General features: G+C 41.2%; 2 protein-coding genes across 2 annotated transcripts in view; one reads left to right on the forward strand and one right to left on the reverse strand.

Moving 5' to 3' along the window:
* Positions 1 to 27319, forward strand: LOC138750582 (microtubule-actin cross-linking factor 1-like). The gene is made up of 8 exons (XM_069912694.1): positions 1 to 337; positions 10674 to 10883; positions 15071 to 15299; positions 15514 to 15830; positions 16691 to 16858; positions 19483 to 19606; positions 21112 to 21207; positions 26080 to 27319. The coding sequence occupies exons 1-8, from the start codon at positions 140 to 142 to the stop codon at positions 26085 to 26087; spliced, it is 1350 nt and encodes a 449-aa protein (XP_069768795.1). The 5' UTR covers positions 1 to 139; the 3' UTR covers positions 26088 to 27319.
* LOC138750580 (microtubule-actin cross-linking factor 1-like) overlaps positions 1 to 27739 on the reverse strand; it is a 96080-nt gene that overhangs the window by 40882 nt on the left and 27459 nt on the right. The gene's annotated exons all lie outside the window — the stretch shown is intronic.

Genomic DNA, 27739 nt, shown 5'->3' on the forward strand with positions numbered 1-27739 from the left:
GTTGAACGTGGTGCGAGCGCGTGGCACAGTCTTTGACGAATACCAGGGCTTTTTGGCCAAGTGAGGCTCACGGTGGTGACGTATTTGAATTACTACATCACACGTCACTGGAAACACCTCGCGTGTGACTTGTAGGAGAATGGGCAATGCCTTGGGCTGTCTACGAGTGGCACGAGTGGCTGGGGAAGAGGAGCAGAGTAGGAGATCCCTCACTCCTCGGAAAAGAATGACGTGCAACTGCTGCAAGAAGATCAGAGGCAGGTGGTTTCATTCCCGAGTTGCTGCGGAGGAATCGTCAGACTTCAATGTCGACCGCAGGGAAGAAAACACGCAGCAGGTACTCTCGGTCACGTGTGAAACCTTCTTGAGGCAATGTCGAAATGAACATAAGTTGTACTGTGTGCACAAGGTTCATTACTCACGTAAACATCAGACACTCATCCTATAAGGAGAGCTTGGTGTTTCACAGCTAATTATCTCCAATTCAGTGTTGGTAAATCAGTTATGCTTTGTCTTATCTTTTTCCAAAGCATCTACAGATTGGGTGCTTCATTTATTCTGAAACTTAAACAAGGTCATCAACAAGTGAATCCTACTTGGAATTTATACATTCCTACTTAATAAATGGGTCCAGATAGTCTTATTTTTGTAAATTAAAATGAAAAACATTCTCTTTCCTTTCACAGCACAAAGGATCCCCAAGCTTTAAAGTGTAAATGATAAAACTGGAATTACTGGATATTTCAATAAGAACAGAAAAGGCTGGAAACTCCCAGCAAGTCAGGAGGTGACCAACCTGCTGACTATTTCCAACATTTTCTGTTGTTACATTTGAAGTATAATTATTTTTAATATTTCTTCTGGGAACAATTGGCTGTCAAAGGCAGGAATTAAATTCTCTTTATTGTTTTGGAGTAGGGAGAGTTTAGTGCTTTTTTTAGGAAGGAATATATGGGTTGGCACAACATCAAGGGCTGAAGGGCCTGTACTATGCTGCAGTGTTCTGTTCTGTGTTTCTGCCATGGTGATTTAAGAGTAAATATTAACCAAGGACCCCCAGAAGAATGTGCCCTTTCCTTTGGTTTCTGCCCTGGAAGAAAGACTGATGAAAGACTGGAGTCCTGGTTTTGTGGCTGAAATCAAAACAAGAGTGTTCTTCGTAAAGATGCACCAAGAATCTGTGGTTTGCCTTTCATCAAATTCAAGTCAGAAACCTCAGCCTTGAGTGTATAGGTGTGAAATCTGAATGTCTCTGGGGATTGACCCTGTGCCATGTGTTCAGTTGCAATGCCTTCAGCAACCCTTGAACCAATGTTCATTGGGCCAATCCTGAAAGGTGTTTTGCCTTGCTTTTTCCAGATACTTTTGTTCTGTTCACTGCCATGGTTCACATGATGAAGATAATGCTTTGCAGTGGATTTGAAAATAGTCATTAAGTTTTAACTGTGACTTTTACCAGCAAGACCACATGCTTGTTCTTGGTAAAATGTTTTTATTGAGTTTAACATATAAGCATACATACAGAAATCTGAAAACCACGTGACAATTCATTCCATTACGAGTAAGGACACGCGAAGAAAACAAAGTTAATGAAACTACATTCAGGATGACTTGTTAACCTCCAAAACAATTACACTCCAACTCCAATCATCCAAAATCAGATTCGCTGAAATCCTCATTTATCCAAAAGTTTACAAAAATTCAAATAAATGAAGATATCCAAAACAAATCAGGAATCTGCATTTATCTGAAATATTTTTCAGAGACAAACTAACCTCTCAGGTTGAAAAAAAAATTATTGCACGTGAAATTAGAACATCGATTGTTCTCGTTTCAGGTAACTCCCTCCCCTCTCTTTTTCTATTCCTTCTTTACCTTCCCCTATTGACTTTTCTCTCCAACTCTCCCATCAAACTGCACACCACTCACTCCCAGCAAGTGGTTGGAAGAATCCCTTGTCCTGCCGTCGTCCAGGAGAGCGGCCTCTCGGCAGCAGCCGGTTGGTCACAGCCCTTTCAGATAATCGGAGTTGTAATGTAATAAGAAATAATCTATATGGTGAACCCATTTATTGAAATAAATTGTACAAAACAAAAGAATAAAAAGAAAAAGAAAACAACTCGAAAAATTAAATCTAAAAAATACATCTAATCTAATGCCTCTCTCTAATCAAGGTTACCTTGCAGACAGAGTAAAATGGGGATTTTTGTTTAAGGTATTGGAAAAATTTAAATTTGGGCCACTCTTTATTGGTTGGGTGAAGGCCTTATATAAAAATCCATTGGCTAGAGTGGTGACAAATGGACAAGTATCTTCTTCCTTTATATTATCTAGATCAACTTGACAGGGTGTCCTTTGTCACCGGCTTTATTTGCTTTGGTTATTGAACCGTTAGCGCGAATGATTAGACAAGATGGTGATGTTAAAGATATTAAGGCAAATGAGGAAGAGTATAAAATGAATTTATTTGCCGATGATGCTTTGATATATTTAACAAATCCTACGCAGTCGTTAGGAAGGTTACATGCAAGGTTGGAACAGTGTGGTGCATTATCAGGATATAAGGTTAATTGGGATAAGAGTGAAATGATGCCTTTGACAAGAATGGATTTTGCAAACTGCAGATATTGTTACATTTAAGCGGTTGGATAAAATTAAGTATTTTGGGATAAATGTAGATGATAATTATAATCATTTATATGAGTTGAATTATAGACTATTATAGCATAAAATTAAATTAGATTTAAATAGGTGGAAAGATTTACTGATAACTTTAATAGGGCGATGTGGCGGCGCAGTCTCCCATGGTGTATAACGCCACATGGCGGAGCAGCCATGGGAAGATGGCGCTGTCAAGGTTTTCTCCCTGCCTCAAGTCACCTGCCCAGCGCACGCCTGGGGCAGCGATTCTGATATCACAATGCACGAGGTGACTGAGCTTAGGCTGCCCTTAAGCGGGCGCGGGCTGAATTTGAATAAAAACGTCATTAAAGGCTTTCAATGTGGTGGCTGAGTCTTTCTTGGTTGTGTCCATCACGACAGTGTTTTAAAATGAATGTTTTCCCCCGTATTCAGTATTTTTGTCAATCAATTACATGTGGGATTCCTAAAAGGTTTTAAGGATTTCCATGTGCTGGGAAGATCTTTATTATGAAAAGGTAAATTGGCAAGAGTATCTATACAAAAATTGACTTGGAGTTTTATAATTACCACATTTTCAGGATTATTATGAAGCGGCACAATTCAAGTTTATTAATAGAATGGTTGGATCACAACAATCTTTACGTTGGGCTAAAATCCAAATGGCTCAGCTTCATGAACAAAGAATGCAACAGTTTATTTATAAATGGAATGCTCAACTTTTCCAAAATTATCCTTTACCGGTGTTAAAACATTTCATGGAAATATGGTATCGGACCAATGTTGCTATTGGTGCTGAGGGCAAAATTTCGGCTAAAACCCTTTGTATTAAAATAAGCTTTGTATAAAAATAAATCACGTATTCCTGAATATTTGGGAAAAGAAAGGTATTATCTTGGCCGAAGATTGTTATGAAGCTGGAAATTTTGTTTCATATCAATGATAGAATGAAAAATATGGATCAGGTCCATGCTTAGTTACCAACTTTGTTACTAGATAATTTTGGACACAGTTTGAGATTACCTCGAAGGAAGAGATTTGAATGTTCAATTATTGAAGGAGGGGAAAGGGGATTGATTACACAAATGTATGCTTTATTACAAAATAAGATGCCTAAGTCGGATATTTATAAAGTGAGAAGTAAAAGGAAGAAGGATCTGTCGGTTTTAATTTCTCAGGATGATTGGATGACATTATGTGAGGACAGTGTGACTAAGCCAGTAAACGTAAGATAAAGATTCGTTCATTATAATTTTATTCATCAACTTTACTTAACACCTGAGAAGTTGAAGAGGTATAGATTTATCTCTTTGGATATGTGTTTTCAATGTGGGGAATAGATAGGGTCTTTTTTACATTCAGTATGGTTAGGTGATCAGGTGTAACCCTTTCTGAATGGAATTATGGAATTTTTATTGGGACATATGAAGTAAAATGGAGTTTGGAAATGAAATTGGATACATTTCAAATTGCATTTATTCAGTTGGAATAGGCAGTAGCGAGAAAATGTAAAGCTATAACCTGGAAAGATGAAATTGAATTAAGTATTCAGAGATGGGACATGGAATTGCAAGCATGTATTCCATTGGAAAAGATAACTTACAATTTACGCCATCCGTCTACCATTTTTGTTAATGTGCGGGTCCCTCTGTGAAATGTATGGGTCTAAATATGTCATGGTTGATTGGTGACATCAAACCCGACTATGATGGTTTGTTTCTTTAGTTTGAGGTTGTAGAGGATGGGAGGGAGCTAAGAGAGGGGGTGGGAGGGGGGTATATATGGGGGAAATTTTTGTATGTTAATATGATGTATTTTATTGTGGATTTTGAATTTGATTTTAAATAAAGTATACAAAAAGAAGGTTACTTTGTAGACCACATGCTAATAGTTTCTTTCATTGTTGTTCAATAACATCTGATCCTTTCCTGCTTCTAAACTGTATTTCTGTGAAATCTCCACACAGCGGCTTCTCTGTGTATTTCCGGCACTACCTGATCCAATGCACTAATTGATAAGGTGGTGTCTGCAACCTATCTTAAGGAAGGCTGAGACGACCACAGATCGCTAGTGATTGTTGTTTACTTTCAAGCAAAGTTGGATCGGCCAAGGGTTCTTCTCAGATCTCTGAATGTGCAGTGTGACAAGAGTTTTAGAGGTAGCTTGGAATGAATTACTCAAGCAGCTTCCACACACACACATTTGAAAACCCAGAATTTTAGCAGGATTATTGCATCCTGCTTTTTGCAAAGGAGCAACAAAGTATCCACATACAGCTTGCCTAGGAGAGCATGTGGCGTTAGCAGGCAGAGTTAGAACAGCTTTGCTCTCAGAGAGGGAGGGAGTGAGAGAGAAGGAGTCAGAGAAATCTGTTCCAGAGGGACAAGCTGCCAAACTTTGGAAGGCTGCCTGGTCAAAGGAGAAGACTGGTGGTCTGAAAGATGACCTGAAAGAAAAAGGATCATCCGGAGAACCCTGAAGGGGGCAAGTTCTGTCAGAAAGACTAATTAAGAAGAAATCAGTTGCAGATGCTCTGGAAATGGAATCTCTCTCTCTGAAAACCAGCAAGAGCCCTTCTGAGTGGTAACCATTTGTCTGTTAAACACCAAAGCTTGGTGAACTTTGTTAATGCTAATGTATGAGCACTGTTGCAAGAATTGCCTGCAACCAGGACGGTGATCCAAAGAACTTTTCTAATCTTCAATACACATTACACTCACCTGCACTTAGTATTTGAGGGCGGATTAAGTGGGTTAGGTAGGTTAAGTAATAAGTTAAAGTTCAATTCTGTTTTCATGTTCAAATAAAATTCTAAACTACTTTTGTTTAAATAACCCTGTGTTGTCGTGCATATCTATTGCTACTGGTTTTTGGGGTCATCTGGACTCCGTAACATTTTATGGGGGCTCATCCTTTAGGATTTGAACATTGCAGTTTCATGATTTATTAGTTGATTGGGATGTTTTTGCAGGCTATTTTTACAAGCTAACAGAAAGCTTGTGTCTGGAAAAACTGCAGCAATGGATGTTGATACATTTTTGTTACAACCATCACCTGCAGAACTGCAGAAGGTGAGAAAATAGGAACTGATGGCTATTTCTGAGGCATTGAAAATTGTTGAAGTTAAACATTGGATGAGAAAAGCACAAACGTAGAGGATTATAATAGTGAAATATTACATGTGAAGGAAAATTTGTTGAGGAAGACTCACAAAAGGACATTCCAGAATAATAGGCATTTTCAGAGAGCTCATGTGGACCAGATTAATAAACCTGTTCATAAGGTTAGGATGGAGCAGGATAGTAGGGCTGAAATAAAGTCTGGAGAAAATGTTCAGTAAAAAGATGAAGGAAAGGTAGGAAAGGACAGAACTTCTGTATTTATATGCCATTTGTGTAAGAAAGCTGGTCGTGTGACTGTCTAGTCTTGAAACAGAAAAGGTAAAAACAGGTTTAACCAGAACCATGTATACAGAAACAGTGGAATTTAAGGAGAGCAGAGGTGCATAACCTGATCAGTAGGTCATGGATGTTTTCAAGCCTTTTGTGTCAGAGGGCTTTGTCTCAATAAAGGAGGGAGAACCACAGGTTCCAGTTAACATTCTTAGAGATACTGAGGCTGCTCAGTCATTGTTGTTAGAAACCGTTTTAACTGTGGATCAAAGGACAGACACAGAGGAGACAACTTTGATTAAAGGTGTTCGAGATGAGGTAGGGTCAATATTGCTTCACAAGGTTGTGCTAAATTCAGAATTAGTCAAAGGAACTGTTGTAGTAGGAGTTACCCATGCAAGGTGTCTCGTTTTTGCTGGGGAATGATTTGTCAGAGAATAAAGTTGGGTCAGTTTTAAGATTGACAAATTGGCCTAGTAAGGATGTGGTTAGAGTGGATGGTGAGATATATCCTGCATGTGCGGTAACTAGGTCTGTGACTAAGAAAATGATGACAGCTGAAGATGATCCAGTTGGGGGAGTCACGTGATGGAGTAGTGGCCGGTCAGGGAATTCCAGCCCTCTCTGGAAAAGTTTAAAAAAAACACACAAAACACAAAGGTACAAGATTAAAATTTAAAACAAAGTAAAAATAAAGGTGAGAAGAAAATGGCAGCGAAGAGAGAAAAGTCGAAAACAACGGGAAGAAGAGAAGAAGAAAGAACGTCGGAAGAAGAAGGTGAAGGCCTTACCTGTCCGAGGAGGTCCGCCGCGGAGAGAGAAGCCCGCTCCCTCAGGTCAGTGGAAGTCCCGGGCTCGGGACTACAAAAATGGCTCGCAGAGCCGAGTAAAAGTGCGCAACCGCGCAAGAAAAAAAACACACTGACGGGAGGGGGAAACAGCTGCGGAGTCGATCTCCACAGCTGAGAGAGACACCTGCAGCACAGCAGCTGGTGCAGAACAGAGACAATAATGACAACAAGAAAGAAGAAGGTAAAAAGAAAAGAAGGAAACAACAGATGGTCAATCCAGAGGAAGAAGAAGAAGAAGAACAGAAAGAAGTGGAAGAAGAAGAGAAAGGCAAGACAATGGATGTATCTTTTTTCAAAGAATATATGGAATCAGTGAAAGAATGGCAATTACAAGAATTTAATGAGATAAAAAGAAGAATTAAGAATGCAGAAGAAAAAAATGAATAAAATAGAAATGGTCATATCAGAGATAGGAAAAAGAGTGGAGAATGTGGAAGAACGAGAAATAATCGTAGAAATGGAAGTAGAGGACAAAAGAGAAATTAGAAGAATCTAATAAAAAAGTTAAAGAGGCACACGAGCTGTAAGCTCAGAAGACAGATATAATGGAAAACTACATTAGAAGAAATAATATAAAGATAGTGGGCCTTAAGGAAGATGAAGAAGGCAAGAATATGAGAGAATTTATAAAAGATTGGATCCCCAGGGTCCTAGGAAGACCAGAATTACAGGAAGAAATTGAAATAGAGAGGGCACATAGAACATTAGCCCCGAAACCACAACCGCAGCAAAAACCAAGATCCATTTTAGTAAAATTTTTAAGATATACAAGAGAAAATATATTGGAGAAAGCAATGAAGAAAATAAGAGAAGACAAAAAGCCACTGGAATACAAAGGTCAAAATTTTTTTTTCTATCCAGACATAAGTTTTGATCTCCTGAAGAAGAGGAAGGAGTTCAATACAGCAAAAACGATCTAATGGAAAAAAGGATATAAATTTATGTTAAAGTACCCAGCGGTACTTAAAATAGTTATTCCAGGGCAACAAAACAGACTATTCTCGGATCCAGAGGAAGCACGAAAATTTGCAGAACAACTACAAAACAAGCAGAGAGATGAAGACATGTAATGAGAGTAAAAATGACCACGAACTATATGTATGTGTGTATATGGGTATATGTATGTATATATTTTATATATATATATATATATATATATATATGTAGATGTGTATGTATGTGTGTGTATACATGAATGTATACGTATTTAGAGGAAAATATATAGAGTATAGATAAGAATTAATAAGGGAATGAAAGGGAATAGTGGGAATAAGGAGGGAATTAAAAGAGTGACCTTTGTTACATATGAAAATTGAAATCTTTTCCGGGGGGGGCTGGGTGGGGATGAGTTACGGTCACTGCAAAATCAGTTGACATTTGCGAGTGAATTCGCAAATCCAAATGGAGAGGGGAGATGTGTTTGCCCAACAAGGGATAAAGGGCAACGCAGGAGGGGGAGGGGAGAATGGGGTTAAAGAAGTTTTAAGTAGGAGAATAAGGAAAATGTTTGATGTTTTAGAAATGTTGTCTTATAAAGTGTTCAAAACAAGAAAACAGAAATGGATAAGAAGGAAAGGTGATGATGGAGAAACGGAAAGGGAAGATAAACAAAGTTTGAAATGGCTACGTTGAACTATATGACTTTAAATATTAACGGAATACATAACCAAATCAAAAGGAAGAAACTGCTAAATTTACTGAAAAAAGAAAAAATTGATATAACATTTGTGCAAGAAACACATTTAACTGAATTGGAGCACAAGAAATTAAAGAGAGATTGGGTAGGACATGTAACAGCAGCGTCGTATAATTCAAAAGCAAGAGGAGTAGCTATATTAATCAGTAAAAATGTACCAATTAAAATAGAAGAGGAAATAATAGATCCAGCAGGGAGATATGTAATGATAAAATGTCAGATATATTTGGAGTTTTGGTATCTACTCAATGTATATTCACCTAACGAAGAAGATCAAAAGTTTATGCAAGATATTTTTTTGAAGATAGCAGATACGCAAGGGAACATATTAATAGGAGGGGATTTCAACCTTAATTTGGATTCAAATATGGATAAAACTGGGAAAAAAATTAACAGAAAGAACAAAGTAACCAAATTTATAATTAAATCGATGCAAGAAATGCAACTTTTGGATATATGGAGGAAACAACACCCAAAGGAAAAGGAATATTCATATTATTCGGGTAGACATAAAACATACTCAAGAATAAACCTATTTCTGTTATCAGCTCGTAAGCAAGATAGAGTAAGAAAAACAGAATATAAAGCTAGAATATTATCGGACCATTCACCCTTGATATTGACAACAGAGTTAGAGGACATCCCTCCAAGAATGTATAGATGGAAATTAAACTCCATGCTACTTAAAAGGCAGGATTTTAGAGAATTCATTGAAAGACAAATTAAAATGTACTTTGAAATAAATACGGAATCAGTGAAAGATAAGTTTATACTATGGGATGCAATGAAAGCATTCATTAGAGGGCAAATAATAAGTTATGTAGCCAAGATGAAGAAGGACTATAATCAGGAAACAGAGCAGTTGGAAAGGGAAATAGTAAATATAGAAAAAGAATTAGCAATGAAGGAAGATACAACTAAAAGAAGAGAATTGGCAGATCAAAAAATAAAATATGAAACACTACAAACATATAAGGTGGAGAAGAACATAATGAAGACAAAACAGAAATATTATGAACTAAGGGAAAAAACGCACAAAATCCTAGCATAGCAGCTTAAGACAGAACAAGCTAAGAAAATTGTATTGGCATCAAGGAAAAAAGACAAACAAATCACATATAATCCAACGGAGATCAATGAAAACTTTAGAGAATTCTATGAACAATTATACCAAACTAAAAACGAAGGGAAAGAAGGCAAAATAGATGAATTTTTAACTAAAATTGAACTACCAAAATCACAAATAGAGGAATAAAATAAATTAACAGAACCATTTGAAATAGTAGAAATACAAGAGATAATAAAAAAAAAACTACCAAATAATAAAACACCAGGAGAGGATGAATTCCCAATAGAATTCTATAAAACATTTAAAGATTTATTAATTCCTCCCCTCCTGGAAGTAATCAACCAGATTGACAAAACACAAAGCTTACCAGATTCATGTAAAACAGCAATAATTACAGTAATACCAAAGCAAGGGAAAGATCCACTCGCACCAGCATCATATCGACCAATATCATTACTTAACACAGATTATAAGATAATAGCTAAACTATTAGCAAACAGATTAGCAGATTATGTACCTAAAATGGTAAATCTAGACCAAACTGGATTTATTAAAAAAAGACGCACAACAGACAATATTTGTAAATTTATTAACTTAATTCATGCAGTAGAAGGGAGTAAAGCGCCAACAGTAGCAGTTGCTTTAGACGCAGAGAAGGCCTTTGAAATGAAAGGGGAGGGATTAGACGAAGGGGCCCGAGAAATGAAGGCAGTGTTAGGGAGACATGAGCAGGGAAATGATGAAGCGGAATTCCGTCGATGCCCGTGTGTGTGTATAGGAGGCTGGTCTTTAGTATTTTCCATCCTTTTCGTATTGATCCAAGACTGGGCAAGACCACGTGTTGCCCATGTGCATATTCCGATGAAATGGTGTGGAATGGCCCCTGTTTATAAACAGGCATCTTCCACTCAAGTGGTTTCACATCCTCCTCAATCCCAAGGGTTTGCAAATAGATGAGGGAATATGGAATTGCTGCCAGGAAAGTACAACACGTCTTCAAACTAACAGGATTTTGCAATTTGTAGGAAACAACAGAAGATCACCTACAAAAACATCAGAAGACAGTAGGTGATCTTCTGAAATGGTTGGCAGTCGAGGGTCACTATGGAGTTCATATCACCGAAGACGAATTCTACGCATTAGGTGATGGTTTCCAGATGGAGGAAGAGGACGATGCGATGGGGTCATTTGCTGAGATGGGCGAAAGACTGAATGACCACCAGCAAGGCCTGAAGGTATGAACACTTCCAGGTGTTTTGGATAAGTGTATATTCGAACAATTGTAAAAATATTTTGGATTGGACTTTTCATCAGAACCTCTGATCAGTACAGATTTGATGAAAGGCGACTAAATAAATTTCACTTAAATAATGACTAACACAATTTCCAAATAATGTTGAATTGAATTTTGACGATCTTCTCCCAATCCTATTCAAAGATCTAGCAGATCCTCTTTCTAACTCAGTCCTACTTTCTGTTCTTTGCTCTGGCCCAGTCACGCAAGTGATGAGAGATGACGGGAATATGATTAACTCACTAGTGAAGGGGCAGTGATTGACGATGGTCACAGAGGCCCTTCACTAACAATCTCACCATGGCAGCTTCTTAACAAAAACTCTACACCTCAGTAATGCTGTATTCTCAGATAATGTGGATCTTGATGTTGTAAAGGGAAGAACCTCCTCCCCTATTTTGATAACTCCAGCACCCACTCATGTGATTAACTCTTTATAACCCATTGAATGGGCCATGCAAGCTATTCACAACCAAAAAGGGTTGAGGAAGCATACACCACCGGAATGAATTCTGGCGTAGCAACGTCACTGTTCGTCCACTCAACCAGGCCAGATCCTTGTGCAGATCTAGGGATTGGTTTGGAAAAGAGAGTGAGTAAGGCTACACCCCCTCACTACCACAATTTTCCTGTTGTTGAGGCAACTGTTGGTGACAGCAGGAGCAGAAAGATTCATCCCATGTTTCTCCAGGGGCTCCCTCAATTCTGATGTGTGGTAGCACCATTGTGCTAAATGGGATAGATTCAGAATAAATTGACAGCTGGAATCACAGTGGCCAAAAGGTACGATGGGCCTTTAACATTTGCAGCAGGAAAGTGTTACTTACCATCGTTAGTTCTCCCATTACAACCAAGACAAGTCATCACCATGGTTTAATAGGGAATGCAGATGCACATGAGGTGCCAGACTGATAATCTTACAACACTGGACAGTGGGCAGGCAATGCAGAAAAAAAAATAACATTCCAAAGACAGAATTAACCGCTGATGAAATCTGAGCTCTGTCGTCCTTCCGGCTGGGTCATGAACAGTAAACAGGAAAAGAGGGACCAAGGGTCTCCTCATTCTCAGTGGTGGTAGGCCTCAGCTTCTGAATAACAATGTTGGGGTTAAGACACTTTCTAGCATGTTCCATCAGGTTCTTCCGACACCATCACAGAAATCACTTTCACCCTATTTGATTTACTTAGGAACACCAAGTGCAGCAGACAAATAGGACCAGACTCCATCACATTCGAAGTACTGGAGAAGTTCAGTCTAGATTTTTTTTTCACCTCCTGTCACAGTTGATCCACTGACATCCTTCTGACAAAGTGGCAAATTCTTCAGGTATCTGGTCCATCTACCAAAAGCAGGACAAAGCCATACTTTATTTAATCAGCTGCCCGATGGAAAGTGTGTCGCACACACTGTGACATAAAGTGGCATTGTTCACCAATAACCTGCATAATGGTACTTCAATTGGGTTTTGTCACATGACTCCAGGTCTCCTTCTCACTGTGGTCCTAACATGGACCAGCCACTTTGAGTACTGTGATAACTAAAACAGATCAGAGGCTACCTGTCAAGCAGTAGGTGGCGAACCTTTGCTCCGCACTTGACTGGATGAGCACAATTCCCAAAGGGCCCAAGGACCTCAACAGCATAGCAAAGCAGTTGGCTTGATTAGCCCTCCATTCATTCTCTCCACTGAGGTAGTCCTGTATTCTATCAACGGAGTGAACGACATCTACTCGACTCCAAGAATATGTCCAAAGAGGAGCCTTCTGACATGGAAAGGGACGTGCATTAGGTCCGTAGGAACATTACTACCTGCTGATTCCCCTCCACACTCCTCTCCCTTCTAACTGGGAAAGATATTGCCGTTCGTTCAGTTTGGGCCCTGGCAGGGACACCTGCATCTTGAAGCACTAATGTGAAAATGATAATTACCCAGAATGTTTTCACTCAAATGGGGATAGATTTTCATGTTTGTCATTCCTTAATATGCAGTGCTCAAGTCAGATTTTCATCGTTAAAAAAGAGCAAAGATCTTTAAACATTTACCAATTGATGTTATCTTCTTTTCGTAAAGCATTGCTTAACATGTATGCAAATTATTGCCCTGTGTGTGCTTGACAGCCTGGTTTGTTTTGGAATAAGGCGACTTGAATAAAGTCTTGTCAAGTCCAAAGGATGTTGAACCAAATGGTAAAGATAAATACAATAAAGTCACCGTTATGTCTCTGTGTGGGAGGCTTCTTAAATAGCAGAAGTAAAATCTCTTCTGCTATTTGAATCTTGCATCTTCTTAGAGATGCAAGATTCAAATAGCAGAAGAGATTTTACTTATTGATGCCTTCCACCATGCCAGGAAATGTTCATACTCACATAGACATGCACCCCACATTGGTGCACGACATTTACGACAGTGAGACGGGTGTGTTATCTCGTCAGGATCATGTGAACTCTTTTGTAACTTCCTAGGAATACACCCTTCTCACTGTGGTAACCGTCGTGCACTACTGGGGGGCACCTATACATGAGTATGAGTGTGAACAGTTTCCTGAGATGGTGGAAGGCATCAGTAAGTAAACTCCCTTCTGTTATTTGAATCTTGCATCTTTAAGTTATTTAAGAATCCTCCCAGGTAACACGGAGACAGAACATGTTGGCAGTGGTCGGTCTGAGAGAACAAGAATAAAACTATAAAATGGATTGGAAGTGACTGAAATCTGAAGGGGAAGAAGAGAAAAAGTACACCTGGAAATGAATGGCTGGTGCAACAGCAGTTCACCCAGTGATGGACGGGAGGCTGAAGACATGGTTGAATCGTTGAAAACGTTTCAGCAGATGTACAATTTAGCAGTGAAAAGCTATTTTAAAAATGCAACAGCGAGGAGAAGGTTAGTTCTATACATGTCTGGACAGGGGAGCCAGGCCGTGACTTATTTAATAGCTGAGAGCTTACGGGGTGGAGAAAAATGATCCAGAGCAGATATTTGCAAAGGTTGTTTCTCACCTTGAACTCAGCTCTAATCCTAGACTTGAATGCAATGAATTTCAAGGTTTTGTGTAAGAGACTGATGAGACTGTTACTAACGTCCTTACTACACCAAAAATTAATGCTGCAAAATGCAGATGGAAGGATATAGAGGAAAGATTAGCTGATCCACTAATATGCCCATCCTGAAGTGCAAAAGTCTCTTCTAGGGAAGGATAGCTTGAAATTGGCCAAAGACTCTGACACAGCCAGAGTCTTCAAAGCCACGAGGACGCAAATGAAATCCCTATCAATGCAGACCCACCCACAGCAAAGAGAAGGAAGGGTTGATGCTATAAAAAATACAATCAGAAAAGTGCCACCCCCAGGACCTGTAGGAAGGGCAGCGGACAACACCCCTCCGTGACCAAAATGATTGCCCCGCATACGGTTCTGAATGTGGAGCCTACGGCACAGCAAACCACTGGGCGAAAATGTGCAAGTCTGGCGTGAAGGAAACAGTGATACCAGTGAAGAAAAAAGACAAGAAGATCCACCATCTCTTAAAAATGTTGACACACTCATATACATAGACATCCACCCCACAGTTACTTCAGTGAGAAGGGTGCATTCTTACACAGTTACAAACTAGTTCACATTCTCCTGACTGGATCACAGTCACCTCTCGTTAGATTTCACGTGTTCTCTTTTACATCATGAAAGAATATTAAATCCCTGAATTGAAAGTTAAGGATGAGATCATTCAAATGACAAAAGTTTAATGTGCTTAAGTTTAAATAAAAGTAAGTCTGTTTGACAGGGAAGGGACTGTGTACAAATACTGAAGGAGAGGATTTATTTTCTTGTCAGTCAAATTAACTATGGAATATATTCTACTCCATCTCAGCAGGATTCATCCTTTGACACAAGCAAAGAATTGTAGATCAAGGTAGTTGATTAAACCTCCGAAAGCATAAAACCATTTAGATTTCTGGACTTGAAGTACGTTTCCTGTGTGTATTTAAGGGTGTTTTGGTACCCTGATTTTTAATAAATTGGGAAACCTGAATATTTTATTTCAATTGCAAATGCAATAAATAGAAACCTTACCCCCCCCAAGACAACTTGGAGCAATAAAAATGAACCTAGGATTGTTTCTTTTCTAGGAACATCGCCAAAAGTTGTCCCAGAAAGAGCAAGAGTTGGTTTTGGCCATAGAGGCAGCTCAGACTTTCCTGGAACAAAATGTCCAGGACCCTTTGCGAGACGAGGAAGTTGCACTGCAGGAGAACTTGAATGTCTTGATGGAGGAGTACGAATCCGCTTTATCAAGTGCAGATTCTCAATTAAACGTGATTGAGGATCTGCATCTAGAACTGCAGAAGTTCCGAAAAGGTGAGGGAAAGTATTCATTTATTTTCCAGATTACTATAAAATACTATTTACTGAGAGTTAAAAAGAATTCTAAGTAAGACAACTGAAAGCTACATGTGGTTTGGAATAACCCCAACTTGTAATTATTACAGGATCCTGTCAATGTGTCAAAGTCTATATAATCTGGTATTATTTGATCATTTTGATTATTTCACCATTATATTCCTTTAAACAGATCATGATGAATTTGAAACATTAATGATTCATTCAGAAAAGGAACTACAAAAAATAAAAGCTGAGGAATTTGACTCCACGTCATTGACATTCAAACTTAAGAAGCAGAAATTCCTCTTCAATGATCTTCAGTTTCTCAAAGGGGATCTAAGATACCTCAGACGATCTTGGAAAAGTCTCTTCGATGCTGCCTTTCTCTTTGAAATCAGGAATGCAATTGAAAGCTACAAGATCCCAATTGATCCTGATGCCATAAGCCAACGTGTGGAGGAGACGGTTGAAAGCGCCGATGCTCGCTTCAATGCACTTCGATCAGAAGTATGACATATCTCCTTTTTTTTGACTAATAGCATTTAAACTCCAATTTTACTTTAGATCAGTAACATGAGAGCATTTTGATAGACTGAGCAACTTGTGTAAGTTTTAGTCTTATAAGAGTGGCTCTGGAAAAGGTTTGCGGCTGTGATTAATAATACCCATGAAGAACAGGAACAATGATCAAATCTTTCCAGTATTGTGGAGCTCTCTTGGTGGCCAAACTCACTCGAGTTGGACAGAGACCACTGCAGAAAATAAGTCATGAACTCATTTCCTTTTAATAAAATCAAATGTCGAACAGATCATAATTGGTGAAGATTTTCCAGACTGGCCTCCCACGTGCATTTGTCACTGAACACGGTGTAATGTGTCCAATCCACAAAGGTCACCTCGCTGGCTCAGTATGTCCTAAACCCAAGGGTTAGGCTTGAATGGCATAACAGAAATGCAAAGTGTTCGGCTGGAACAAGCCCAGCCCCAAAAGAATTTCTGTCTAATCTTCACTGACACACTAAATTTGTGAAGGTTTTCAATGCTTCTGATATATTCCTGACCATCAGTTTATTTTGAAAGCAAACTCAAAATATCAATTAAAAGATTTATTGACATAACAAGAAAATGGAACAGTACGGCAGGGTAACAGGCATTTCACCTTTGGTGAGGAGTGAACATTGCCTTTTTGTCTGTGACCCTCAAAAAACTTGATGCAGGGAACAAAAAAATGATAGTTGGCATAAGTAATGGACCAGTAATGTATCGCTTGACCCATTTTGGATCGATTGGACACTCGATATTTGATCGCATCACAAAATCGTACATTTTAAAAATCCACATACTCATTCATTTCTTTCACTCTATAGTGCATTGGACTTGGAATCCGTCTTAGCACCAAGGTATTTGAACAATGGCAAGAGAAGGCAGATGAGCTGCGTTTGTGGCTAGAGAGAGTAGAAAGAGAAAGACGAATGGTTCAGCTGGAGGCCATCCCTAATCCAGAAATCTTGCAGCAAGAACTTGAAAATATCATGGTAAATTAAAGTTGTTATTTCATAAATCACTGTGTAATGTTGCTTATTCTAATTTACGAGTAGAATGATGAATGCTTTGAAATAATGATAATGTGCACATCCAATAACAGTGGTTAAGGCCACATGGGAGGTTGTAAGTTTGGCACCTGAAATAGGAAGTTGAGCTCCATTCATTCCAACTTGATCAGGTTTTAATGGGAGCCTGATGAAGATCCAACAGCCAATTTGCTTCCAGATGGTGGGGGCGAGATTGGAAACTGTAACAAAGAAGCCAAACAGTTCTGCTCTCATTGTGTGTCTATTTTCAGTATGGGTTTCCTCAGACCTTATCCATGTTTAATGGGGGCCTAAGAAAATGGTGGCAGAATTTTGGACGACCTCCAAGATTATAACAGCAGAGCAAAAAATCTCAGCAAATCATTAATGGGATCATCAGGTGCAGAGACGATAACTCCATAGATGGGGGTTTCAGGAACAGGTGAAGGGGGGTGGGAGGAAAGTGGTGATTTGGAGCACATTTGGAGGTAAGATTTGTTTGCAAAGTGGCAGAGATTGATTTATTCCAAAGAAGTATTCGAACCATAGAACCTTACAATATTACAGAACAGAAACAGGCCCCTTTGGCCCTTCTTGTCTGTTCCGAACCCTTTTTCTGCCGAGGCCCTCTGACGCACCTAGTCCATAGCCCTCCATACCTCTCCCATCCATGTACCAGTCCAAATTCTTTTCAAATTAAAAATTGAGCCCACAGTCACCACTTCAACGGACAGCTTGTTCCACTCTCCCACCTCTTCACTCTGTGTGAAGACGTTCTCCCTCATGTTCCCCCTAAATTTATCCCCTTCACCCTTACCCCATGTCCTCTGGTTTGTATTTCACTTGCTCTCAGTGGAACAAGCCTACCTATATTTACTCTGTCCTCCACATCATTTTAAATCTCTCTCTCAATTCTTCCCTCATTCTACACTCCAGGGAATAAAATCATAACCTGTTTAACCTTTTCCTACAACTCTGCTCCTGACGTCCAGGCCACATCCAAGTCAATCTCTGCACAATTGCCATCCTTCCTGCAGTTAGGTGATCCAAACTGCACACAATAATCCAAATTGGGTCTCACCAATGAAAATTAGACTTTATCCTTTGATTGATCAAGGTCAATGTGCCAAAAGTTCTCTTTGCAACCCTATCCACATGTGACACCATTTTCAGAGAATGAGGTGTCTGTATTCCCAGATCCCTCTGTTCTATCGTACTCCTCACTGCCCGACTGGTTACCATGTATGTCCTTTCTTGGCTTGTCCTTCCAAAATGCAACACCTCACACTCATCTGCATTAAATTCCATTTGTCAGCCCATGTTTCCAGCTGGTCCTGATCCCTCTTCAAGCTTTGAAAACCTTCTTTAGTGTCCACAACACCTGCAAGCTTACTCATCCAATTTACCCCATTATCATCCACATAGCCTTCCTGGTTTCTTTCTTGAGGTTTTTTCTTGCATTTTCTATACTCTTCAAGCACCTCATTTGCTCTGTGATGTCTATACCTGCTGCACACCTCTCTTCTTCCAAACCAGATTCCTAAGCCTGCTAATCTTGACAGGAACATGCAAAGTCTGTACTCTCCAAATTTCACCTTTGTAGGTCTTCCACTCACCCCGCACATACTTTTCCAGGTCAACACCTTCTCATTCCTTTCTAATTTCCTCAAATTGGCCTTTCTCCAATTTAAAATCTCAACCCGAGTCCCAGACCTATCCTTCTCTATCATTAACGAAACTAATGGCATCATGTTGACTGGAGTTGATGTTTGAGGAATTGGAATTTGCATCAGAAAGACAAATCAGAAAGTTTTGCTTTATTGAGGTGGAGGGCATTTCTGGTCTTGCAGTCAGAGAAAAATCGGACCATTTATTGCAATAATGGCCTGGGATTGATGGTCATGGAGAAAAGCTGTGGGCCATTAAGTGCTCGAGAGAATAGGAGTTGCAAACGGGTCGGATTGCTGAGGGAGAACACATATTTACCTTTGAAGGATGATGGATTGGGGAGAGGGGTCATCTGGAGTAAAAGTAGACAGGCAGAAAAACGATAATGCAGAATAACCCTCTGCAGCCAAATCTATGTCCATTAGTGTGAAAAGCCAAATGAGTTCTTCAGCATTATTTTATCAATGCTGATGTAAATCTAAGCATCAGAACATTTTTAAATATTTTCTTGTGACCTTGATGGTTTGCAAGGGGACTTCAGGGCCGGTCAAGAGATGTAGACAAGATAAAGATGATGAGCTCAACAGCATCAGAAAATGCTCAAACATCAGGCGTATTAAATACCTCGAAGCATTAATGAGTAATGAGTAATGATCAATAGAAAGTTTGATCTGGTTGTTTGAGAAAATTCCAATATCCTGTGGTTATTGGGTCCTTGAAAATGTTCGCCTCCTCACCCCAAAGCAGGCCAGAGAGTTGTTGGTATTTATGATAATTTATAGAATCGTCTTCACAGGCTGTTTATCTCCTTGACCCAAAGACAATATCGAAATTAACCAAGGCATCGGCAAATCTAAGATATACAGAAATAAATATTAATTTTATTGTGAATGAGTCATTGTGTCATTTTGAAATCACAGGTTCTTCAGGGAGAAATTTCTGAACATGAAGATGGTGTCGAAAAGTTACAGGAGGCAGCAATGTGCCTGCTGAATTTGAGCAATGACGTTGTTCCAAATATAGTCCAGCTTCGAAAGACCACAGGTACCATTTCAACATTTGATGTTTAGATCAAAAGGTGGTTCTCTAATTCCAACAAATACAAGTGATGCTTCCAGCTGGTAAATTAGACATTTTCAAATTGTGCAAATTACCAGTGGGGACCCACCAACCTCTTTGAACCATTCTAAAATATTTCTTGCAATTGATTGGATTTCAAATGTTGAATCATCTTTACCTAGCACGTCATAAATAGGCTATCATTTCATAAACAGCTCTGAAAATGACCATTTACTAAAGAACTGTGCACACTTCAATGTTTGAATAAAATGCAGTATTTAAGAAAGTTCAATCGAACTTTCTCCACTGAATTGTGGTCAGTGATTCAGACTCGTAGGCCAGAATCGCAATAGTATTGCAAAATGTGTGTTTATTGAATGAAATTTCTGCTCGAGTGGTGCATCTTAGAAGTGTTGGGTCTTATAAAATTGTTGCATTAAAGGTACTGAATTGAGAACCATATTTGGAGCGTTGGAAATGAAAATGGCGGCAAATGGGAATTCTTGCAGTGAATTCGTTGAAAGTGATGCTCTGCGATTATTTAATAAAGCAGCCAGGCTCCAGTCATGCATACTTGTCCGTGGCTCATTAATTAAAGAGAAGATTGAATGATTGGAAACCAGATATCTTCCAATCATAGAAACAAGACTGGAAATAGGAAACAAATGTTAAAATATGCCAGCAAGGCAGTGAAGTCACGAGCTCCATCGAAATGTTAATGTTGCTTTTCTTTTTTCCAGATGCTCTATCAGCTCATTTATTTTTATACATTTTTGTTTCCTTTCCTAAACCTCAGAAATTCTATATTTTCCGTTTGTCTTGTTGATCAGTTATTAATAGAAATAGAGGGTATGTAGAAATGGTAGAAGGTTAAGCAGCGGCCATTTACCAAGTGTGAACATCTGGCAAACATGCAGCCAAGGAAGTGTTTAGGGCTGTGATGTCTCAAAGACCCCCCAATGAGAGGGGATTTCTCATGCTGTGCTGGGAGGGCACTGAAGATCCATGCATCTGAGCACCTGAAGGGCGGGATACAGTTCTGGTGAGAACGGTTGCAGCTGCTCTCAGAGTCTTCTCTATTCAGCAGGGTATTCTTTGTTGTTCCTGCTCCTCCCTGGCCCCAGCTCCCCCCCACTTCACCTGCTCCTCTCGATGAGTAAAAGGCCTTGAAGTCAACATGTTTTCAACAGAGTTGCACAACTGTCCCTCTCTTTCTCTCTCCATTTTCTTTTGCAAATGTCCCTTCCTTTTCACTGTTCTTCATTTCACTTGTCTGCTATTTCACGTTGATTCCCTCCAAACTTTTTTCATTCCTTGCTCACCTTTTCTCTCGTCATCTTCTGTTCTGCATTGCTTTAAATATTACTAAACCCACAGTTCTCTCTCCAAAACAAAAAAATGTGTTTCTTGGGAAGAAAACACCGGAAACATGGTAAATCTTTGAAGACATTTTTAAATGTATGTGTAACAGAACCTTGTGTTCATTTTAGCTACCATCGAACAGAGATTCCAGCGTTTGCGTCAGGAAACATCAGAGCAGAAGAGGACGTTGGAACGGACAAATGTCCAAGTGGAAGATCTTGAAGGTTTACTTTTACCTGGCACTTCTCACCACTGCGATTTTGGAAATGTTTTATTTCTGGATTGATGAAGCAGGGTCGTTGACCTAGTTGAGAAACATTGCTATTTTGCACACATAACTGGTCCCTAATAGCAATGCAGGAATGACCAGATGATGTTGATTGCAAGATAAATCTTGGCTGAGACAATTACAGTCCAGATACAGGACATCTCGGCCCCTCGAGTCCACACCGATTTAAGTGGGCTCCTCTAGCCCCACTTACCCACTCCCTGTCCATAACCCTCCAATCCCCTCACATCCATGCAGCTGTCCAACTTGTTCTGAAATGACACAGGAAGTTACATCCCAGACCCTGGCACCAATCTGTTTCCTTAATCGTATCCACAGAATCCACAATTTGTCATCCTGACCATCGAATCCCCTATAACTATTACCCTCCTCTTCCTTTCCCTACCCTTTTGGGCAACAGAGGTTGACCTTGTGCCAGAGATACAGCCACTGATTCCTTCCCCAGCCTGAATGCTCCTCAAGGAGGTGTTCCATTTGTTGAGTGCTTCAGTCACAGGTGCCCCCTCCTGTATCTGTCTCTTCCCTTTCCCCTCTCCTAACTGGAACCCACTGATCCTCCTCCTGTGGCCCTGTTGAGACCACCTGGCTATAGCTCCTATCTATGATGACCTCACTCTCACTGACCAGGTCGAGATCATTGAGCTGCAGCTCCAATTCCCTAACACGGTCCCTGAGGTGCTGCAGCTCAGTACACCTGGTGCAATCGTGGATGTCCAGGAGGTCGAAGACTCCAGGACCTTTCACATCTGACACTGAAAAGAGCAAACTGCTCTCACACTCAACCCTTCTCTCTTCCCCCTCACCTTAGAAAGAGAAAATAACAAAAAAAATATAGTCTTACCTTAATCTAGATACACTCGACCTCAGCCTCTACTCGCTGAACCCTCTCGAGCCAAAGCCTTGAAACCCCACTCTTTCACCAGGCCACTTCTCACTGGGCCACTCCTCGCTGGCCTCTCCTTTGCGTTTCCCTCCTTTTATCGGCCTTGACCAATTAAACCTGTCACTCTCAACTCGCTCCACCTCCGAACACTGCCCAAACTCTGGTCTCCGCCTCCTCCGACTCACTGCTCGAACCGACTAGGCCCGAGGCCGGGTAAAGAACAGAATTTATTGTACGATAGAATCTTGTATGTTCTTTAAAAACCATATAGGATGTGGTTTAAGGTCTCATCCAAAGCAATTGCATCCACTCATGCAATTTGATTTCACTACTTCCCCAATGTGCCATTTAGAAATGCACAGAATGACGTGGATGTTGCTTCTCTTCACCATCTTAAACAAGTAAATGGGTTCTTACTATTAAAGCTTCTGCCTCGCATGTTCGAAGTTTGAAAAAGATCAAAGCTGGTGCATAGTTTCATGCATCCACAAGTGTATAAAAAATGGGTTGTGGCAAATCATCGGCAATTATCCATGCCTGCTGCATCCAGGCATATTTGAAGATTGGAGCACGACTGCAACGCCATGTCAACTGTGGCGGATTAACTACCACTCCAGGCTGAGCTTTAGTAAAGCCCCCCTAACCTTGCCTCCCTGCCCCACTCTTTGCTGAATCGAATAAAGTGACATTAAGTTACTTTAAATAACATATTAGGGGTCTCCAAAGTGGTCGATATCGACCCTTGGTGAAGGGGTGGGGGGGTGGGTTGGAGAGGCAGCAGCGTGACCCAGATGTGTGGGGGGGGGGTGAGACAGCAGCACCACTCACGTGGGCAAGGAGGGAGATAGACGGCAGCGCGACTCGGGTGGATTGGAGAATGGTAAATGGAGTCCCCTTGTTTAAAAAAGGTAATAGGGAGAATCTTGGGAATTAGGGTTAATCTTACATTATTGGTGAGTAAACTAATGGAAGGGATTCTTAAGGATGGGATCTATGAAGATCTGGAGAAATACACTCTACTCAAGGATAGTCAGCATGTCTTTGTGAAGGCAAGCTTGGGCCTCACAAATCTAACTAAGTCTTTGGAGGAGGTTACAAAAGAAATTAATGAGGGTACGGTGATAGATGAGGTCTACGAGGATTTTAGCAAGGCGTCTGAGAAGGTCGGTCACAGGAGACTCCTTCGGAAAGTCCTGAGTCATGGGATGAGCGAAAAATTACCTGCATGAAATAAAAGCTGTCATGTCGGAAGAAAGCAGAGTGTCGTAGTGGAATGAAAGTATTCTGCCTGGAGGTTGGTGCCGCAGGGATCTGTTCTGCGACCCCTGCTCTTTGTGATTTTCATGTCACCTGGATGAAGAGGCGGATGGATAGGTCAGTAAGTTTGCGGATGTCACGGAGGTTGGTTTGGAGGAGTTGTGGATGGAGATGAAGGCTGTTAAAGGTTACAAAATGATGAAGGTGGGATGCAGAGTTTGGCAGAAAAGTGGTGGATGGATTTCAATCCAGATAACTGAGAGTTGATGCATTTTGGAAGGACAAACCAGAAGGCTGAGTCCAGAGTTAATGGTCAGTTACTTAAGAGTGTGGATGAACAGAGGAACCTTGGGTTGCAAATCTACACATTTCTCAAGGTTGCCGCACAGTTTGATAGGAGAGTGAAGAAGAATTATGGTGTGCTGAGATTCCTTCATAGGTGGTTTGAATTCAGGAGTAGAGTTGTCATGTTGCAAATCTATAAATCTTTGGTATGACTCACTTAGAATATTATGTTCAGTTCTGGTCACCTCATTATAGGAAGGAGAGGGGACAGAGGAGATTTACCAGGATGCTGCCTGGATTGGGAAACAATTCTCATGAGGCAAGGTTCGCAGAGCTGGAGTGTAGAAGGATTAGAGGAGACGTGATAGAGGTCTACAAGATCTTCGACATCCTTCCGTGAATTCAGGGACCAGAACACTACATAATATTCCAAATGCGGCGAACCAAAATTTTATACAGCTGTAACTTGACTCACCAACTTTTACACTCAGTGCCCCATATCATGAAGTCCAGCAGGCTGGATGTTTTTTTACCATCCTCTCCACCATGTTGTCTCTTTCAGGGTGCAGAGAGCGTTCAGCTCAAAATCCTTCTCTCCATCAATGCTAGAAAGGATATATTGTAGACTTTCCCTTGCATTTGACCTCCCCCCCTCCCAAATCCAGCACCTCACTCAGGGGAGGGAGAGGGGAAGAGGAGGGAGAGGGGAAGGAGAGGGAGAGGAAAAGAGAGGGAGGGAGTGTTGTCGAGGAAGGGGGAGGGATATAGTGAGAGGGTGAAGGGAAGAGGAAAAAGAGAGAGAGTGGGGAAGGAGAGGGAGGGAGAGTTGTCAAGGAAGGCGGTGGGATAGAGGGAGAGAGGGTGAGTGGAAGAGGAGGAGAGGGAAAGGGGAAGGAGAGAGGAAGAAATGTCGAGGAAGGGGGGAAGGATACAGGGAGAGTTTGAGGAGAAGGAGAGGAAGTGGAGAAGGAGAGGGAGAGAAAAGGATAGGGAGGAAGAGTTGTAAAGGAAGGGGGAGGAATATAGGGAGAGGGTGAGGGGCATAAGAGAGGGGAAGGAGAGAGAGAAGAATGGAGTGGGAGGTAGACTTGTCGAAGAAGGGGGTGGGTTAGAGGGGAAGAGGAGAGGGAGAGGCAGGGAGAGTTGTCAAAGAAGGGAAGGGATAGGGGAAGTGGAAGAGGAGAAGTCGATGGATAGGGGAAAGAGAGGAAGAGGAAAGAAGAGGGAGGGAGAGTTGTCGAGGAAGGGTAAGGAATATAGGGAGAGGGTGAGGGGAAGGAGAAGGAGAAGGGAAAGAGGATGAGGGATAGTTGTCAAGGAAGGCAGAGGGTTATAGGGAGATTGTGAGGGGAAGGGAAGGAGAGGGAGGGAGGGAGAGTTATCGAGGAAGGGGGAGGGATATAGGGAGAGAGTGGGGGAGGAGAAGAAGATGGAAAGTGGAAGGAATGGGAGAGGGAGGGAGAGTTGTCGAGGAAGGGGAGGGATAGTGGGAGGGTGAGAAGAAAGAGAGGGAGAGAGGAAGGAGATGGAGAGGGAGGGAAACTTGTCGAGGAATGGGGAAGGATATAGGGAAGAGTGTGAGGGTAAGAGGAGAAGGAGAGCGATAAGAGATGGAGAGGGAGAGGAAAGGAGAGAGGGAGAGTTGGTGAGGAAGGGGGAGCGATATAGGCTGAGGGTGAGGGGAAGAGGAGGAGAGGGAAAGGAGAGGGAGAGGAAAGGAGAGTGAGGGAGAGTTTTCGAGGAAGGGGGAGTAATGGGGTGAGGGTGAGGAGGGGAAGGAGAGGGAGGGGAAGGAGGGGGAAAGGGAGAGGGAGGGAGAGTTGTTGAGGAAGGGATAGGGATTTTGGGAGAGGGTGAGGGGAAGAGGAGGAGAGGGAGAGGAAAGGAGAGGAGAGTTTTTGAGGAATGGGAGGGATATAGGGAGAGAGTGAGGGCAGGAGGAGAGGGAGAGGGGAAGGAGAGGGAGAGGGGAAAGAGGAGGAAAGGGAGGGAAATTTTTTGAGGGGAGGGATTTTGGGAGAGGGTGAGGGGGAGAGGGAGAGGAAAGTAGAGGGAGGGAGAGTTGTTGAGGAAAGGGGAGTGATAGAGGGAGAGGGTGAGGGGAAAAGGAGAGGGAGAGGAAAGGAGAGTTTTTGAGGATGGGGAGGGATATTCGTAGAGAGTGAGAGTTAGAGGGGAAGGAGAGGGAGGGAGAGGGAGGAAGAGTTGTCGACGAAGGGGGAGGGATAGAGGGATAGGGGATTAATGGGTTTCTATTGTCTCTGAATCTTTACGAAAAAGTGAAGATGATTTTGAGCTGAAGACCATTGGTCGTGTTCGCGTGATCTTCCTCAACTCTGTTCATCTCTTCCCTTGAATGACTTTTGTTTCCATTGCTTGTAGATTCGTGAAGCGCAGAAGGGAGGACAACAACTTGTGCTGGAAGTCGAGCTGGTAGCAGGACCAACTGTCAATAAGGCAGCCACACTTGGAAACACAATCAACATGTTCAGGTATTTCTACATCCAGTCCTGGAGGATCTCAACAAAGTTCAAGGAGATTTCTGCCAACACCTAAAAATTCGACAACTCCAAAAAAATGTAGTGAACAGATCCAACCTTTGTACACGTCATTCATCACCCACACCAAAGCCTTTAACTCTGCATCAAGGAAACAACTATAGGACACCCCTTCTAGTATTAGATGAACTGAAATGGAAGTACGTATCCTGAGGCTCTTCAACAAAGGCATATTGGCCACAGTCATGGTCAACATGAGTACTTGGGAGCCTTTTTGCATGAAGTGAAGAGTAAACAAGGATCTGTGTCAGGTCACTCGCCTGAGTGCTACTGGTACCATGTAACCCAGTACTACCTGTCGCATGGTCGAGTGGTCGGCGACTAAACCGGCTCCCCCATCAGGCTTGCCTGGTGAGGAGGGTGGCTAGACACCCTGCAGGATGAAAAACAAGACCTGTCAAAGGGTGGATGAACCATGGACAGAAAGGTCTGGCAAACCATCATCTGAGAGGGAACAGCAACCTTTGAAGCCAGCAGATGTGCAGAAATAGAAGAAGATGAGAGGAGAGGCCGTACCAACCCAAGCCTGATCTGCCATCTGGAACAACCTGTCCTGAATGCAGAAGAACTTTCAAAGGCAAGATTGAACACAGAAGCCACTTGATAGCAACGAGGAGGAGAACTTTCTGACAGACAGCGCAGAATTCAAACTGAGGTCCAGTCCTGACCACTGGCCATGTAAAGGCATTGCCCTAACCACTACATCAACCGTGACACCCTGCTCAGAGAAGCCGGCTGGAATCTCGAGCGTCTGGAGGAATCGATGTGTCAGGCAGCAGTGGGGAGGGGTCGGGGATCAGCGGCGGCAGTGGGGAGGACTCGGGGATCAGTGGCAGTTCCTACCACACCCCCACACACACAAACCCTGATGCACACGCCCCACACACACACACATACATACTTGATTCTTTGAAAGATTTTATTTAATATTCTCAAATTACATAAAGAAAATCAAATACACATAAAATAACTGTAAACTACATCCCCTCCCCCTTACTAATACAATAAAAACCAAAAAAAGAAAAAAATAACCAAAATAAAGAAAAAAAAAACAACCTCTCCTCCCCCAAAACCTTAGAGAAATGTATCAAATATTCCCTGATTGGTCTGCCAACATTACAACATTGATTTAATTTCTATAGCCATGTGTTTCAAATATAAACACCACATATAAATAAAAAAGAATAATTACTTACATTATATGTTAATTTTTCTAAATATAGACAAGAGTGCAATCCGTTATGCCATCTTTGCAAGTTTATATTCTTCCATGTGACAGCTATATATTTTCTCGCTACTGCTAACCCAAATCTTAACAAAGCCAAATATGGTTTAGGCATTTTGAATCAACAAATGGAACATTAACATAACCCAACAAACATATTTTTGGATCCATTAAATATCCCTTTGAAACAAATCCCTCAAAAATTTTATAATTTCCTCCCAAAAATGCTTAATTTTCTTTCACGACCAAACTGAATGTA

Source organism: Narcine bancroftii, unplaced genomic scaffold (genome assembly GCF_036971445.1).
Source record: "Narcine bancroftii isolate sNarBan1 unplaced genomic scaffold, sNarBan1.hap1 Scaffold_168, whole genome shotgun sequence".
Lineage (NCBI taxonomy): Eukaryota > Metazoa > Chordata > Chondrichthyes > Torpediniformes > Narcinidae > Narcine > Narcine bancroftii.